A 19372-nucleotide genomic window follows, 5' to 3' on the forward strand; every position below is an offset into this window, starting at 1 on the left:
TCAGTAAAGTCGTACAAAACATCCAACAGAATTTCAGGAACAGAGCTGGAAAGGTCATTTTAACACAATAGTTAAGTGTGGTTAAACCAATCTGCAGCAAGGAAGAAAACTAGGGGAGGCAGTGGGGTAGAGGCATTGTCACTGGACAGAGACCCAGAGTAATGCCCTGGGGACCTGGGTTTGATTCCCACCACAGCAGATAGTGGAATTTGAATTAAAAATCTAATGAAACCATTGTTGATTGTTCTTAAAAACCTGTGATTCCAGACCCACAGCAATGTAGTTGACTCTGAAATGCAATCAGTTGTATCAAAGGAATGCAACGGACGGACCACCTGGCATCGACCTAGGCACTTGAAAAATATATCGCCGTTCCTTCACTGTTAAAATCTCAAAATCCTGGAACTCCCTGCCTAACAGCACCATGGGTGTATATACACCACATGGACTGCAGCAGTTCAAGAGGGCAGCTCACCACCACCACAAGGGCAAGAAGGGATGAGCAATAAATGCTGGCCTAACCAGCAACACCCACATCCCATGAATCAATATAAAAAAAGAAGTTTGATGGAATTATTAAGTTACAACTATTGCTTCTGGTTTGAAGATCAGTGACAAGACTTTATCAATTTAAAATTGCTACTATGGCAGTGGCAATGGAGGCTGGAGAAATTTTTTTGTAGGGAGAATTATCAAGAATATGGAATGCTTTGCAACAGCATATATTTGAGGCTGAGGCCATTGCATTTTTAAGATTAAAGTGGATAAACATTTGAAGCAAAACTGGGCTCTGGGGAAAAGGCAGGACAGTGGAATAGTTTTGGATTGCTTTAGCAAAGAGCTGGCACAGAAACAATAGGCTGAATGGATTCCTTCGGTGTTATAAACACTGCAAAATAGTTTCTTCCAATCTTGCTTCATTCCCCTCTTTCCCAAAATGAGCAGGGGAGTGGGACTAACTGAACTGCCCTCCAAAACAGTCAAGCACACTTTATGGGTGAGACGTTGGGCTTGTTAGCACCATTTTGAGGTATTATGAGTGCCCTTAGAGCTCTAAAATGGCATATGCGGCATGCATACTTTAAGATAAACTGCGTTGGATATCATACTGATGTAGGTGTTAGAGCATGCAGACTGAACAGCTGCCAGATGTGTGCACAGCAGGCATATTATGATGCCATTCTGTGTGCAGGAATCTTTGCTGACTTCAAGGCTCCTGCGCAAATGTTGCATCCAAATGTGTCCTTTGAAATACAGCATTCTTGCAGAATGAGCAGAGTCCATATAGGGCAAGACAAAACTGCTGGAAGAGCGAGGAGGAGGGGAAGGGTGAGAAGGTATTGTCCATCCAAGGTATTCAGGGAGCGATTCTCCAACCTGAGCTTGAGCGAGGAACAATGTATGGGATGTCTGCGCTTTAGTAAGGGTGTCCTCTCTGAAATCTAGAACCTTTTGCAGCCACGATTGCAATGTCAGAGCAGGACTCGGACTGTTTTGCCAATGACTGTGAAGGTGATTGTAGTGATGAACCTTTATGCATCTGGCTCCTTCCAGGTTGGACTGGAAATATTTGCACTATTTTGCAACTTGCCATCCACTGTTGCATGAGGGAGGTCACTGAGGCTCGCTATTCAAAGAGAGCTAACTAGATTTGATTCCCTCTTGCCGGGGGGCAAGCAGGGAGAGTGAACATGTGGCTTCGCTAGGATTTCACGTTTCCTGGTGTAGTAGTGTACGTATACCGCATGCACATCACTTTGCTAAGGTCACACGTCAACTCTGCCCTATGCTGGAACAAAAAAGGATTTCACTCCCTCAGTATCCAGCTGGTGTGTGGCCATAGACAGCAATTTATGCAGGTCAATGTCTGGTATCCTGGCAGCAGTCATGATGCCTTCATTATGTGCCAACCCACTGTGCCTGCTAGATTTGAGCCACCACGGCAAAATAAAGGTTGGCTTCCAGATGATGAGGACTACCCGCTGATGACATGGCTGATGATTTCAGTGCAGAATCCAAGCACACATGAACAACATGCATACAATGATAGCCATGCTGCCACAGGAGATATGTTAGAGCAGGCCATTGGCAACACAACACTTCCTCTATCTGGACCTCTCCGGGAAAGCCCTGCAGTACCTGGCAAAGCAAGTGTCAAGATTTGTGGTGGTCTGCTGCATGCTGCACAACCTTGTAATCACGATAGGACTGCCCTTGCTACAAGCTATACAGTGAACGGCTCAGCAAGAGCACGAGGAGGGGCAAGTGGAAGAGAGGAGGTGACCTAAGAAGGCCCTTTCTGGCTAGGCTATCCCTGAACAACTCACCGAAAATGAAATACTAGTAACCACAACCCTAATTCCCCATTGTTCGGTGTTATAAACACTGCAAAATAGTCCCACTCCTCCCTTCCCTTTGTCACTGATCATCACAGTGCCCATCTGACCACAAAGGAAACATAAAAATCAACAAAACAAACATTTCAAACCAAACCATCATCCATACAAACGTAAACTAATCATCCTTATGTATTCCCTTGGTGCCTGTTTTCTGTGTGCCTTTGCCCGTCCTGGTGTTCCTACATAGTGCTATCCCAGTTACGACAGCATGGTGGAATGGTGCTGTCTTTCAGTGGGGCAGACTGCAGGTGGACAGACAGGAGCTGCTCTGGATCTAGAGGGCCTGGCTTCAGAATGCACCATCCCGATATGAGTGGCAGCAGTCTTGGCTGGCTGGCTGGCTGACAGGCAACAGCACAGGCACCGGCAGGAGGATAAATGTTGTCATCCTGAGACAGGACAACAGGTTTGCACTCCATGTCAGATCCTCAGGTTGAGTATCAGCAATGCTAGTTGGAGATCAGATTAATGGACTGTTGTAACACTATGCAAGCCTCTTTGAACATTGGTGTCCTTAGACAACATGGCAGCAGTAGGAGGTTGTATGGCACCAGGCTGACTTTGCATGACTTCAGTCTGAGCTTCCATTGCAGCTCTCAGGTTTCTTGGTCGAAGCTGCTTGTGCTGCAGTGAGAGCTGAAAATTTGACCATGAGATGCTGCAACATGGTCGGGTCCAAAAGTGTGGTAATGGTGTCGATGATCACTTCCATACTGGAAAGGATGGGCTCCCACGCTCTGCACCTAGCCCTGTGCCAAGCTGATGCTCGGTGACATTGACCGCCAGCTTTCTGGCAGGCTTCCAAATCAGCGTTCTTCTGTAGGCTACTCCATAATCCCTCAATCTCGAAAAGAATGGTAATCTTGAAGAGTTAACTTAAAATATTTACCCCATCAAAGCACTCGGAATAGCTTTATTCCTTTTAAGGTTACAAAGCCTTTCATTAGTCAGGTGTTGACTGTACTGGAAACAGCTGTGTATGAAAGAAGTGGGTGGGGACTTTCCTGAGACGAGCAAACAATAAAAAAAACCTGGGTTTAACTCAATTTCATATCAGTATGCATGATGTCACACAAATGAATGTGTGGATTATTTTTAGAACACTGGCTAACATGTTCTCATCAGATTCTAGGGTCCACTTTGTAACTCACGAATCAAGCCAATTCAAATAAATAAGCTAACCGAGGTATTAATGCAAGCAAGCAGGAAATTAAAAGAAACACGCTACACGATGGGTTAACATGCTGTACTGAGACAACTCATCCCCTCAGTGTTATCAGCGCCTTGATTTATTATATTGGGTGATTAGTTTTGATGCTGAAAAACGCTTCCCATTGAAAATAATGAAATAAAAATTGGATGGAATTGATTCATCATCAGCCGCTTTATGCAACTTCCCAAGGAGAATATATACTCCAAGAGGTGTGACACTATCCTGGAGAGAGCAGTTCATATGGTTAGTACCTCTACCACTGAATTCTACATCTACTCACTCTATCCCCACACATTGTTATTGCAATACCCACTATCCACAGGATGGCCTACACTGACTCACCATGATTATTTTGACAGGACCTTCCCTCCCATGTAACGTCTACTATTAGAAGTATAAGAACAGAAGTGTCACAAGAACATCATCCTCTTCAAGTTCCCCACCAACCAACTTGTATATACATATATATATACATACACACATATATATCTGTTCTAGCATGATCATTGGATCGGAATCCTGGAATTCCCCATCAAAGACCATTGTCGGAGCACAGTTTCTTCACAGATTAAAGTGGCCAATGGAGGAAGCCTACCATTGCCTTCACCGAGGAACTAGGGATGAGCAATAAATGTAGCCTTGCCAGTGTCACCCACAGCAGAGAACTAATATAAAAAACTAGAACACAATGTTCCCTTTATCAAAGTACTCTGCAGACAAAATTCCTGACTGATGTGACAGAGTAGAAACAAGGTCATTTTTAGTTAACATGTTTGCACATTTTGGTTAGAAATAGATGCAAATATAAAGTAACTTCATAGTCACAGTGACTTTGATCACCAAAATTAAGGAACAGAATATAGCCAACTGTATGAAAACAATTCAATACAGGAAAACTTGAGCTCGGACAGGCTCGTATCTTTGTTACAATTGCGGACCAGCATGTTGACCATTCATCTGGCTTAAGGAAATTGAATTTGTCCAGTGGGGTCCTGTGGGGGAAAAAAGGTCACTACCCTCACTGTCTAACTCACCATTAGGCCTCCTTTTTCTCATTCTGTCTTGGTCATTGGCAAGCTTTCTATTTTCAGTTTCCCAGCACTATTGAATTACTCTTTTATCTGGCCATCATATTGGCCTAGATCTTCCAATCAGCAGCAATGCTGGGCGCATCGCTGCTGCCCACAAAGATTGTCTCGATCCAACGCTACAGCCCATTTCTTCCGTGATCTTCTGATCCTGACAGAGAAATGGGCAGCGCAGTGCCTCCTGTCTAACTCCAGCATGTGGATTTGAGTCAGGGAAAGACAGGACAAGCCCCCACCTCCCTGCACGTCTTAGGGCAGTAGCTGCCATATTCAGGTAAACTTTTAAAGGTCCACTCTTTTAATGAATGAGTGTGGGTCAGTGAATGGATTAGTGAATGGGTTGAGTGGGTGGCTGGTTGAGTGTATGGTTGATTGAGTGGTAGTGGGTAGTTGAGTGGGTGGGTGGGTGAATGAAGTGGGTAGGTGGTTGAGGTTGAGTCGGGGGCATACGCGGGTCTGGTCAGGGGCGCAGACGGGTGATTGGTAGGGGTAGCTGGGTCCGGTCGCGGGGAGGGGATAGTCTGATGTGGGGGCTAGTCGAGTCAGGATGGGGGGGCTAGTCAGGTTGGGCCAGATGGGTAGTAGGGTGTTTGGATGGTAGTTGGGTTGGGTCACGCTGTAGTCAGGTGCTCGGGTGGGGTGGAATAGTCAGATGGGTGTGGTGCGATTAGGGGGTTCGGTTGTGCAGTTTCCCAGCTGTTAGACCAGATTTTAAACTGTCTTAACATTTCCTTGGTAAGAATCTAGGTAAGTTGTGCATACCTAGCCCAAGTCTCCGTCTAAGGTCAGGGTCAGAGACATTCGCAGAGGGTCCTGGGCAGCAGGAAATTAGCCTAGCAGAAGTTTAAACCTCTCAGGCAATTGCACATGCATATCCATGTGTCAGGACTTACTCATTTTCTTTTCAATCATACATCTGGTCTCCGACGATCCAGAGACCGGAAAATTTGCATTGGATTAGATTCATACAGGATACTAACAACAGCAGTACTTTCTTCCAAAATCTCTCAGTTTTCACTTGCTTCCCAGGCTAGATGTGTTCGCTCGATAGCAAGTACCCATTGATCTGCACTGTCTCCCCCTCTATTTACACTCACTCAGCACTCCCCCTCCTGGCCTTTTAAGTTTATTGCACATATCTGACTTACTGCCTAATATCGAAACTACAACAGGACCCAACAATTGTAGGAACTATAAGATGTTACAGTTAAATAAATCATAAACGATTTATGTGGTAATTGTGAATAAGATTTTTTTAAAAACTTGCTTTGCATCTGATGTCAATATATACTGTATTCAACAAGATAAGTCGTGGCATTACAGCACTGAAGGATGACAGTATAATGTCCAGAATTTCTTCATCATTGTTTCTGCCTTGCCTGAAGTATCAGAATGTTACATACTCACATTTTGTAAAAATTGTAGCAATACTACAGCAGGACAGTGAAAGGTAATTCTCAGAAATACAGAATGTTAAGCGTAATAACCACCATGACAAGATCTATACTGGGATAATGTAGTAATTATGGTGTAATTTAGTCTGCAATGTGCCTTTAAGAATAATTCTTGTTAGGAAAGATCACATGATCTGTAATAACCAATAGGAGAGTAGCGCAGGCTACCCCAGCAGACAGTGTAGAGTTAGATTTGGAGTTGAAAGCACACCTGTAGGTGCTGCTGAGTATATTGTAAATAAACTTAATGTTTCCACCCAAGAAGTGTCTGCAGTTCAACTCTATCATTAATAGTACGATTTGGCTACTTACAACAGATAAGTTAATAATAGCTATGGCCTTGCAAGCATAAATGACAATTTAATATCACATATCAGTAACAATTCAGAGGCACCGGGAGAGAAATGTCTTGAATTTTAGTCATTAGTTAGTGTAAGGCATTTCTATTATCAGTAACCAGCCAGCGCAAAAAATAATCCCACTGGTAAAATCTTGTCATCCGTAACCAGTTAGTGTAACTATTTTTGCTGGCAACATCCAGTTAGTTAGCATAAATACCCAAGCTATTATTGTAAATATTCATGATGGGAGTTTCTGATAAGTGTAAACAATCCCAATACCAATCCCAGGTCCACTTGGCTATATGCAGTTGTGTAAATATCTGTGCTGGCCATTCCTGTTTAGTGCAAATATACCCACTGATAGTACCTCTTAGTGCAAATATACCCATTAGCAGTAACCATGAGTAAAAAAATACTCATGAGCAGTAACTATTACTATAAATATACCCACTAGCAGTAGCCATTTGTGTAGTTATACCCATGATGATAGCCATTAGTGTAAATATACCTACTTGTAATAGCTATTAGTGTAAATATACTTACTGGCAGTAGCCATTCATGTTAATATACCCACTAGCGGGAGCCATTTGTGTAAATAAACCTGCTGGTATCATGAGGATAGCTGATTTTGTGTGTGGACTTGAACATTAGATACAATATGGTATTCAGGTAAGATACTGTAAGGTACACTCTGTATGACATATGGAGTCACCTACCTGGGAGTGGAAGATCAGATAGAACATGTTAGGGAGTTAGCCAGCATGGCAGTTTAAAATGATGTTGTTTTTGCTGTTAAATCACTCCGGGTAGTGTCCTAGGCCCAACCATCTGCAGCTGCTTCATCAATGACCTTCCTTCCATAAAGTCAGAAGTGGGGATGTTCGCTAATGATTGCACAATGTTCAGCGCCATTCAGAACTCCTCAGATACTGAAGCGGTCCATGTCCAAATGCAGCCAAACCTGGATAATAGCCCAGGTTTGGGCTGGCAAGTGGCAAGTAACATTTACACCACACAAGTGCCAGGCAATGACCATCTCCAGCAAGAGAGAACCTAACTATCTCCCCCAACATTCAATGGCATTACCATCGCTGAATCTGCCACTATCAACATCCTGGGGGTTACCATTAACTAGAAACTGAACTGGACTAGCTATATAAATACTGTGGCTACAAGAGCAGGTCAGAGGCTCGGAATCCTACAGCGAGTAACTCACCTCCTGACTCCCGAAAGCTTGTCTACTACCTACAAGGCACAAGTCAGGAGTGTGATGGGATACTCTCCACTTGCTTGGGTGAGTGCAACTCCAACAACATTCAAGAAGCTCAACATCATCCAGGACAAAGCAGCTCGCTTGATTAGCACCCCTTCCACAAACATCCACTCCCTCCACCACTGACTCACAGTGGCAGCAGTGTGTACAGACTACAAGGTGCACTGCAGGAACTCACCAAGTCTCCTGAGGCAGCACTTTCCAAATTCATGGCCACCACCATCTAGGAGGACAAGGGCAACAGACACATGGGAACACCACAGCCTGGGAGTTCCCCATCAAGCCATTCCTTTACTGTCACTGGGTGAAAACCCTGGAACTCCCTTCCTAACAGCACTGTAGGTGTGCCTACACCACATGGACTACAGCTGTTCAAGAAGGCAGCTCATCACCACCTTCTCAAGGGCAATTAGGAGTGAACAATAAATACTAGCCTAACCAGTAACACTCGCATTCCATAAATGAATTTTTTAAAAGTCTGTGACTTAGAATGTTGTTCTTTTAGCCTGGGAAGTGACATTGGCAAGAAGGATAAATACAGAGATATTTAGGATTGTGTCATGACATTTGCTCGAGCTGATAAGTCTGTAGTCTGGGGAATTGAGCTGTTTGATCTGACGGTGATGCCAGTACTGTCAGTGTTGTTATGATGTGGCAGGTGATATGTGCCAGGCAGACCAAATCCACAAGGGAAACTTGGCCATATTATCACAATGGTTTTGCAATTTATATCTAATACAAGAAGATTTGTGCACTGAATTCAGAAGTAGTGAGTCCACTAACAACTTCAGAGATTTGAAAAATTAAATTAAAACATTTATTAACAAAAGAATAGAATTCAAACAGACATAAGATTACAGATACCTGATATTATAACAAATCCCAAAATTCCTAATTAACCTGATTCCAACTACATACCCCTTTTAAGGCAACAGTCCAAAATAGATTTTAAATTTAAATAAACAATCCAGCAAGGTTACCACAGCAACCACCTGAGTGGGATTCAAAAGACTTTTCACATGACTTTAGTCACTGGACACAGCAGACTTCTGCAAAAACAGCTACAGCCTTTTCCCCAAGGCTGCTTTACACAATGTACCTTTCAAGGTGTTACATGACCACACCCACACAACCTTCCATCCTTCTTTATATATATTTCTCTCTCTTTAAAGTGTACATTCTACATGCCTTTGAAAATTTACTTTACCCATATAAAAACCTTTCATGTTGTTAATATGGCCTCTTGCCTTTTGGGAAAAATACACATAATAACCTTGCCCTATTTATCTTGTTAGTTGTAAACATTCTATCATCCCTTTGAAAATCAAACAACCCCTTCACTTGTCTAAAAATGCAAATTTTATTCACACCTTGTCCGTGGACCCCTCACCCTCGCATGTCCATCTCCATTTCAAAAGTCTGCTTTACACCTAACTCTTTTGATAACTTCAACCTTGCAGTCTATCTGACTTTAATTCAATCAAATCAATCACACAGACAGAACCATCTACACTCACACCCATAAGTCTACAATAATATTATGAAAAATGTGATAGTTTCGTAGCAGCGTGAAATGGAAAGTGTGGCTGGAGGAGTTTGAGGCATATGCTGGCAGTTATGGTTGGTTTTTGGATGCGCGGCATTGGCACAGGAAGCACAGCGACAGGCATTATTGTTGCTCAAAGTGGATGCTTCAGAGAAGGAGACTTTCAAGACGTTGCCTGACACAGGAGAAGTGAAGGATTATGAATGAGCAGTGAAAACTTTACAGAACCATTACGTGGCGATGCCAATGTCACATTCCAACAGATGAGACAGAAACATTTGAGCAATTATGTTGCGCTGGTTCTGAATGACCAGATAATGGATCAAGTTGTCCAACATTGCATGTCAGATAATTGAGGCGTGAACTGCTGGAAAGAGAAGGTGGCTTAGCATTGGATGAGATTTTGAAAATAGCAGATGCATTGGAAGCAGTGGATGGATAATTTCATAGCATGAAACTTGGTCCCACCTTTGATGTCGGCACAACAAAAGTTGAGGTTAACCGAGTGGCACAACGGAATCCAGGTACATGTAAATGTAAACACCAAAAGTCTGAGAGTGTTTCAGGTGTGGCAACTTAGGGCACTATGGAAAAGATGCCCATTGACCTGCCAAGGGAGAGAGATGCAGAAAATGTGGGGACAAAATTTTGCCAAGAAGTGCAGAAAGTTGAACAGAGAGGGAATCCATGTAAAGGAAAGAGAGGTGAAAGTAGCACAACTGTGAGATGAGTTGAAGAAAATGCAGAGAGTAAGGGCACAAATAGCAATCTTGGATAGATGAGAAATTTCCAGTGATTGTTGGTGGTGTTGAAGTGAACATTATTGTAGATTCAGGCAGTAACAGTAATGTCATCAAAAGAGCACTGTGGGAGGAACTGAAGACAGAGAATCAAGTGCACATCTCAATAATGTGTCAAAAGCTCTATCCTTACACGCCTAAACACCACTTCAAACTATTGGATGCTTCATTGGGGGTGTGAGGCAGGATTTTGTAGTGATTGAGGAGGATGTTGAGCCTCTTCTTGGGGGTGCTACATATCGATTGAAAGTGAATTCTGTGAAATTCAGTGATCAAGGAATTGGGAAATTACAAAACCACCAAGTGAGATTAACCATTGACAAGAGCATGAAGCCTGTTGCTCAGCCTGTATGCAGAACACCTTTTGGTCTGAAAGGGAAAGTTGAGGCAAAGATCAAGGAACTGATCGACCAAGACATCATAGAGCCAGCTGAAGGACCAACACCATGGGTGAGCCCTGTTGTGGTTGTGCCTAAACCAAATGATGACATCAGACTCTGTGTTGATATGTGACAGATGAATGAAGCTATAGTGAGAGAATGTCACCCAATTCCCACTGTGGATGAAGTCTTTGTCAACAAGCAAAGTATTTTCCAAATTAGACTTAAAGTGGGGATATCACCAGCTGGAGCTTCATCCTGATTCAAGGAAGGTAGCAATTTTCATTGTTCACTGTGGACTTTACTGATACAAGGGATTGCTATCTGGCATCATTGTGGCACCAGAGATTTACCAACACCAAATCCATAAGGTGATACAAGGGATCCCAGGAACAGTATAGTAGGATTAGGAGCAGTGCCAGTGCAAATGCTTGCTGGAGTCCTGAGAATCATTGCCTATGCAAGCAGATCTCTGACAGAAGTAGAGAGGAGATATTCTCAGATGGAGAAGGAGGTCCTAGGATTGGTGTGGGCATGTGAAAGATTCCATGCATACTTATTCAGCATTGAGCTTGAATTGGTGACAGATCACAAGATGATTTATTCTCCCAGCTCCAAACCACGTGTCAGAATCGAAAGATGGATTTTCAGACTCCAGCAGTACAAGATGCTTCACATTGCTGGAAAGATGAACATCACTGACCCGCTGTCATGACTACTGAGGGAGGATCAAATACATAGATCCTCATTCAAGAAGAAGCTGAATCATTTGTGCAGTTTGTGACAGTTCATGCTACACCCAGAGCATTGACAACTAAAGAGACTGAAAGAGAGTGAGACAAGGATAGAGAATTGGATGACATCAGACAGAGAATCCAAGCTGGAACCTGGGAGAATTGTCCAGTAAAGGCTTACATTGCTGTATGTGATGAACTGTACACAATTGGGAAGTATGTTCTCAGAGGCAGCAGATTTGTAGTGCCACAAAAGTGTAGACCTGGACTGGTGACGCTCATGAGGGTCACTTGGGGGTGGCTGGCACTAAGCAAAACTTATGAACTGAAGTATGATGGCCAGGGATGGAGATAGATATGGAGCAGTTCATCAAAACTGGTCATGGATGTCAACTTGTCAGCAGACCCAATCCACCAGAACAAGTATGCAGTACATTGTTACTGGCTGGACCATGGGAAGATGTAGCAATTGACTACTTAGGCCCATTTCCATCAGGAGAGTACATACTGGTGGTGATTGACTACTACAGCTGTTACTATGAGTGTGTTGTGATGAAAATGGTGTCTGCATTGACTGAAATATTTACAAGACATGGTCTACCACTCACTCTGTATTCAGACAATGGGCCACAATTCATTTCACAGAACTTTACAAATCACTTGTAAGTCACAGACATGCAACACCTAAATGGCCACAGGCAAATGGGGAAGTGGAACAACAAAACCAATCCTTAGAGAAACAGATGAGGATTGCTCAGGCTGAGGGGAAAAGATTGGAAAGAGGTGTTGCTGTCATATATAGCCATGTATAGAGAAACTCCATACACTATGATGGGAAAGAGCCCAACTGAGCTGCTATTTGGATGCAAAATGCACACAAAGAACCCAGAGCTGAGGGGCTTCAGTGTTGATCAGGAGATTCAAGATCATGATGCTGAGAAAAAGGGTGCTGCAAAGTCTTATGCAGACTATAGAAGGGGAGCTAGACAGTCTGATGTGATACCAGATGATGAAGTACTGCTGAGACGGGAGAGTCAGAGTAAGATGGATATACCATTTTACCCCAAGCTGTACACCGTCAATGCTAAGAAGAGAAACAGTGTGACTGTGCCGTTGCCAGATTAGAACTGTATAACAGAAATTCTTCATGTGTCTAAAAGGATCATGGTGACAAAGACACAGCAGCAGATGAACCAGGTGCAAGGGCAGAGGCAAGTTGAACATCCAGCAATCCAGAAGTCCAAAGCCAGCGATGCTGATGACAGGCAGACAGCTTGTTATCCATAGGGAAAAGCATCAGTTCCAGAGGGAACAATGACACTTCTTAATCCTGACATGATTCAATCTTAATCCAGAGTTTCTGAGACAGCAGACAGACCACACCGCAAGAGGAGACCACCAAATTGATATGAAGATTTTGTGTGATTTAGCAACAGAACACGAAATTGGAAATTGCAGTTCCAGAAAGTGAAATACTGAACAAAACAGTGAAACTATTTTGGATTGTGATGCACTGAATTTACCTGACATTCATAACTGAAGACAGTCATTTACTCAGTGAATTAGGGAAATAATGATTTGTTAAATTTGTCTGAAAAATTTACTGCAGTATGTTAGTAAGCAATGTAGTCTAAGCTACAGAAGCCAAGTAGTGAAAATCATCAGCATGTTTTGCGTCTAATAAGGGAAGGATATCATGATGATAGCTGGTTGTGTGTGTTGACTTGAGTATTAGATATAATATGGTACTCAGATAAGATACTGTAAGGTACACATACATGGTTACCTGACCTGCGGGTAGAAGGTCAGACAGCATATGTTAGGGAGATAGCCAGAATGGCTGGTTAAAGTGATGTTGTTCTTGCTGTTAAATCTGTGATTTAGAGTGTTGTCCTTTCAGCCTGGGAAGTGACAGCTGGTAGTAGCCATTACTGTAAACATTCCCACTGGCAGTACCCATTGGTGTAAAGATACCCATTGGCAGTGCCCATTGTTGTAAATATACCCACAGGTATTACCTATTGGCATGAATATACCCACTGTCAGTAGCCATTCATGTAAATATACCCACTGGTGGTGGCCTTGGTGTAAATAAACCTACTGGCAATAGCCATTAGTATAAATCCACCAATGGCAACCTCCAGCAGGTATAAAAATACCTAGTTGTTGCACACATGGGCGTAACTATACCTGCCAGGAGTAGCCATTGGTGTAGATATATCCACTGGCAGTTTCAGAGTCACCAGTCATACTGTATCAGCTAGCCATAAATATCACTGGTGGCAGTACCCATTAATGTCAATATAATTGCTGGCAGTACCTGGTTAATATAAATATATCTGCTGGTGGTTATAGATTGTGCAAATATCCCTTCTAGCCATGCCAGGTTACTGTAAATGTCTTCACGGGCAGTTCCTAGTTAGTGCTAATATTGCTGATTAAAGATTTTTGTTGTATTAAGGTGCTGATCCTACATTTGAACTTTAGCTATCAGGTCTGCCTTGACCACACAGAAGGCTGGTACTGCTCATGGTTCTAACTAGTGGAAATCAACTGAACAATAAGTATTTAATGAGGAAATGCTTAGCAGTAAGATTTTATTGATTACTACAGTTTTTTTTCTGGCAGCCTTCTGTGTCACGAGACAATGGTTTTGAGTATTACATTTGATTGCTCAAGGTACCTTTTGAATTCTCCATGTTAATCAGAAAAATGACTCCATATCTTTCACTTCCCAGTCTTAATAATATTGTACAAAGTTGAAACATAATGACCTAATATTGTCTGTCTTAGTAAAATAATGAAAATGCTGCTCCCTCTGTGGCTTAGTGCTAGGCGAAACACATCCAAAGATTCCAGTTTGCCTCCCGGGATGAGTTGTATTAGTTGATCTCAAGTAGGGATGCAGTTGGTGCACTATAGATGGCCTATAGGGATGGGAAGAAATAAAACAGCCAGAATTCCTGCTGTCCACTGTTCTCCAGTCACATGCAGATTTCAGGTAAGAATAAAACTAGGATCTGTTGTGATGCACAGTACCAAGCCTCACTGTCAACATAAAATTCTGAGGCACCAGAGGGGTGTTGGTGCAAGCAATGTCCCACTTTCAGTAAAGGAGAGGCAAAGCTTCAAAAATAAATTACATAATACACTTAATGCTTCATTCTAGAGCATCTACACATTTCAAGATACAAGTAATATTGATGTGAACTTAATGCTTCAATATGTTACAGTTATATAATATGCTGCAGTCTGCATCCTGTCCTAAAACAGCATAAACTTGCAATATTACCACGGACTTTTTAGCCGCACTTTGTTTTTGATAGTATGAAGGAAAAATATATAGAAACAAACATTTATCTTTTGGCAACACACATGAACATGTAGATATTTAGACCTAGAGAAATTGTACTAACAGATTCTGGCAGCACTGCATCGAGCTGAGATTCTGGAATGTAATCTCAGGTTTAGATGAAGTCACCTTGGTATAAAAATCAAGTCTGTAAAACAGAGGCCCAAAAGCAAAATACTGTGGATGCTGGAAATCTGAAAGAAACACAGAAAATGCTGGACATATACAGTAGGTCTGGCTGCATCTGTAGAGAGAAAAACATTAACTCTGTTTCTTCTCCACAGATGCTGCCAGACTCGCTGCGTATTCCCAGCATTTTCCGTGTTTATGTTATATAAAACAGAGAAGCGTTTTAAACAATTGTCAGAAAAACAGATTTTTCTTGACATAACTCATCCATTACATTTGCTCTCACCACTGTTAGCAACAAGGTTATTCTGCACCACAATATTATCTTTTATTAATGTGCTCATTAATAACTTAAAAAACGTGAAAACAATATATTGTACTAACCGCCTCTTCATGCTCCTTCCAGCAGTCGTAGTCGGTTGCCATGGCAATGCTAGCATAGCAAATGCTTGCTTCTTTAGCCAGTACCACCTCAGGAACAGTGGTCATGTTGATGACATCACCTTGCCACTGACGAAACAACAGGCTCTCAGCTCGAGAGGAGAAACGGGGCCCTTCAATAGTTACCATGGTTCCCTTTGCATGGTGTTTAATTCCCAGTTTCTTTACAACATCTATCAACACCTTAAATTCAAATGGATAAAAGCAGTAAGATAACTAGGGATCATCATTCATCAACAATGCTGATAAAAGGAGCATATTTTGAAAATCTAAAAGAAACTCGATGCAAAGGCCTAAACATAACCGCCAGTAGATACAAAAGCATTGTTAGGAGCCACCACGGGATTCAATTTTTAGCAGGTCTCTGTGTCAGTGACATTATATATGCAGAAGGGTGTAGTTGAAGTCATGACAAGTGCAGTGGGCCCAAGATTCTGCTTTTGTCAGAGGAATGCTATGCCAGTTCACTGTGATGGCTACTGAAACTGTTCTACTTCCCCCAACGTTCAAAATGCTGCCTTTTTATGCAGATCGAACTTCGACAGATTAACCCCAACTCAGTTCTATCACAACTGTTTGCTGGTCCAGTGTTGGAACAATGGCCCAAATCTTCCGGTCTCCAGATGTACCCCAGAAGATGTGCTACAGGACCCCTCGCAAGTCTCGATGCCAGGATTCCGTGGGAATTGCCTGGGAAGTTTGAACTTCCAATGGGAAATTCCCCTGCTCCCTGGGGATCCCCAAAAAAAGAGTCCAACTCTGAGTTAGAGACAGAAACTTCAGACAGTTCCGACTTACTCACCTGGATAGTTACCCAGAAAATGTTAGACAGGTAAAAACCTAATCTAACACCTGAGTAACAATACAACTAACGCCCCTGCAATCACTCACACTAACCCCCCCACCCCCGACCACCCCCTCTAACCCCTTGAATCCTCCCAACCCACTTGACTAGCCTCCAACCAGACCTGAATATGCCCAGCACCCGACATACCCCCGACCCCCTAACTCCCCCCGACCTAATCTGACTGTCCCCCTACCTGACCCGACACCCCCCTCCAAATCATCTACCCACTTATCCACCTGCCGCCCTACCCACTTCACCCACCTCATCCACCTGCCACCCTACACGCCTCACCCACCTACTACCCTATCCACTTACCTTACCCAACCTACTGCTTTATCTTACCCACTTAGCTTCTCTTCGTAGTTGTTTTCAAAGAAGTTTTGGGTCATTTAAATGCTTTATTTACTGGAACACGGCAGCTAGTGCTGTAAAGGTTTGGGGGGCAGGGGGGTGGGGTGGGGGGGGGGGCTGCGGGCTGGTGCTGCGTGGATTCTCTGTGCTGCTCCCTATGAGGTTTGCAGTGCTGAGTCAGATGTGAAGGATCCTCCTTTGGAAGATTGCTCAGAAAAATTGGTGGAAGGCAAGTTCCTTTTCTCTTGTTTGATCAGGGTGGGAAATAAGGTTTCCAATCCTCATTGGTAGATCTGAATCAATGTCTCCACAGGTTCTAACATGTGCCATTGAGTATTTAAGGGGGGGATAGAATGCAAAAAGATCCCCTGGCACTTTATCAAAGAAGAGCAAGGAGTTCTTCTCTTGTTCTGGTCAACATTCATCCCTCATACCATACTGCTGTTTGCAGTATTTTGCTGTGTACAAATTAGCCAACAAAACCCACTAAGTAATTGCAAGTTCTTTCTTTAATCACATGATGTTGGAGCTATCCTATCTATGCCAATGTATGGGATCAAGGTTAACTACTCAGCCTGGCATATGGATGTCAGTGAATGAAAACAATGACACAAAACTGGAGAGGGGCCTTGTTAAGACTTTCTTCCCGAACTATTCAGCTTAAAATATTTTGCTGCAACAAATTGCTGGAACTGTGTGCTGATAATGGCAACGCAAAGGCAATGGGCACCCAGAAACTTGGTGAACAACGAGACCAACAGTCTATCTCCTTAGCCAGTGAGATTTAAGGATTATGAAAGAAACAGAGGAACAACAGAGAAGGATATCGGGTGAATGCGTATCTCTGTAAACAAATGCTTAGAAGAGTGCGTCTCAGTATTGGATCCATTTCTATCCATCATCACCTTGCTTTCTTGGGGGGGGGGGGGGGTGGCATAGCGGCATTGTCACTGGACTAGTATTCCAGAGACCCAGGGTATTGCACTGGGGACCTGGGTTCGAATCCCACCATGACAGATGGTGAAATTTGAATTCAGTAAAAATCTGGAATTAAATCTGGATGATAACCACAAAAATCATTGCCGATTGTCATAAAAACCCATCTGGTTCCCCTTTAGGGAAGGAAATCTTGGTCTGGCCTATGTGTGACTCCAGACCCACAGCAATCTGGTTGAATCTTAAATGCCCCCTAAACAAGGGCAATTAGGGATGGACAATAAATGCTGGCTTAGCCAGTGATGCCCACATCCCATGAATGAATAAATAAAAATATAAAACATCCTGCTCCTATAGCACACAGCACCACCCGCCCCCCACAGATACACTGTCATAGATGTTAGATCCATTTAAACGGCAATTGTGTTGCATGTTGAGATGTAAATGGCGGAAGTACATGGCTAGTCAGTCAGCTGACTAGCCATCATCAGATTTCAGTTTTTTTCAGATTTTTGTATATATGCTTCATCATTAATTTCAATAAAATATGGTTAACTGGTGGCTTTTCTTTACACATTCAGGCTAACCTACCATGCTTTTCCAGCATTTTCTATATTTATTTCAGAGTTTCACGATTTGCAATTGTCTTTTTTTTTCATTCTTTTTTCAAAAACATTCACTCCCTCCACCATTGACTCACAGTAGCAGCAGTGTGTACCATCCACAAGATGCACTGTAGGAACTCACCAAGCCTCCTTAGACAACACCTTCCAAACCTAAGACCACTATCATCTAGAAGAACAAGGGCAGCAGGCAGATGGAACACCACCACCTGGAAGTTCCCCTCCAAACCACTCACCATCCTGACTTGGAAATATATCGCCGTTCTTTCACAGTAGCAGGGTCAAAATCCTGGAACTCCCTCCCTAACAGCACTGTGGGTGTAGCTACATCACAGGGACTGCAGCGGTTCAAGAAGGCAGCTCACCGCCACCTTTTCAAGGGAAGTTAGGCATGGGCAATAAATGCTGGCCTAGCCAACGATACCCATATTCCATGAGTGAAAAGATAATTTGTATCGAATGTGGAGAAGTGAATTTGCATTGTTTGCAAAGGAAGGACCATACTTATGCTGCAAGGCCTTAAAATACATTAAAATACATACCCAAACTAAGTTAGGTCCAGTGAGTTTCAGCTCCCACTGCCTGGTCTACACACACCCCAAGCTGTAATCTAGAGCAGACTTTCTAGTAGGTTACACCATATCAGACAGCTGTAATTTAATCATCCATTCTACCAACAACTATACTTAAAAAGTCCTGCAGATATAACCTATTTTTTGCTAAACTTAAAGATTAGAACTCAGGGTGATGGCAAATATATTAAGTAACAAAACATAAAGCTGAATGGTTTGCTAGTCCACTTCAGAGGGCAGCAAGAGTCAGAAATGTTAGCCTGGCACTGGAGTCACATGAAGACCCAGACTGTTAAGGATGGCAGTTTTCCTTCCCTAAACGATGACCTCATGATCACTTGTACTGATACCAGCTTTTTAAAAAATTTCTAGATTTTTGAAACTGAGTGCAAATTGCCATGATGGGATTTAAACTCCAGATTCTCTGGACTGATAATCCAATAATTTAATATGACGCTACCATATTCGTAACCCCATTTACATTTGATTAATTTAAAAAGGTTCTCCCGGGAACTATACTTCGCAGTCTTCCCGAAAAATGTGAGTCTGCTTTCACTTTGCACAGGTACGATTGCCTATTTTGCTTAGTCAGGAGGTTCTGTGGAATAAAGATCATATTACACATTCAAATTTGGTTGTGTCATCTGTGCTTCAAGTTGGCGAGATACCTGTTGGTCCTATTGCATGATGTGGTACTCACCTCTCTAGTTTTCCGACAGAATGGGTCAGCCATTGGAATGTGACTAACTCCTACCGGGCTGGCTGAGCTGCCATCATAGAACGTCTGATGCCTCTTTGTTGTTCTGTGATTGAACGAAACAAAATTATATAATTCTTATGGAGTTGCACAGAGCACCTGTGTTATTGATAGCTGGAAAATTGAACATAACATG

General features: G+C 42.7%; 1 protein-coding gene across 1 annotated transcript in view; it reads right to left on the reverse strand.

Moving 5' to 3' along the window:
• The window catches only part of mtap (methylthioadenosine phosphorylase), a 212922-nt gene that overhangs the window by 50864 nt on the left and 142686 nt on the right, over positions 1–19372 (reverse strand). Inside the window, exons 5-6 of the mRNA XM_078569460.1 lie at positions 19180–19282; positions 15094–15333 (exon numbers count right to left, since the gene is read on the reverse strand). Of these exons, the coding sequence (XP_078425586.1) occupies positions 15094–15333; positions 19180–19282 (343 nt within the window). The remainder of the gene's footprint in view (positions 1–15093; positions 15334–19179; positions 19283–19372) is intronic.

The sequence above is a fragment of the Cetorhinus maximus genome, chromosome 2 (genome assembly GCF_964194155.1).
Source record: "Cetorhinus maximus chromosome 2, sCetMax3.hap1.1, whole genome shotgun sequence".
In the NCBI taxonomy this organism is placed as follows: domain Eukaryota; kingdom Metazoa; phylum Chordata; class Chondrichthyes; order Lamniformes; family Cetorhinidae; genus Cetorhinus; species Cetorhinus maximus.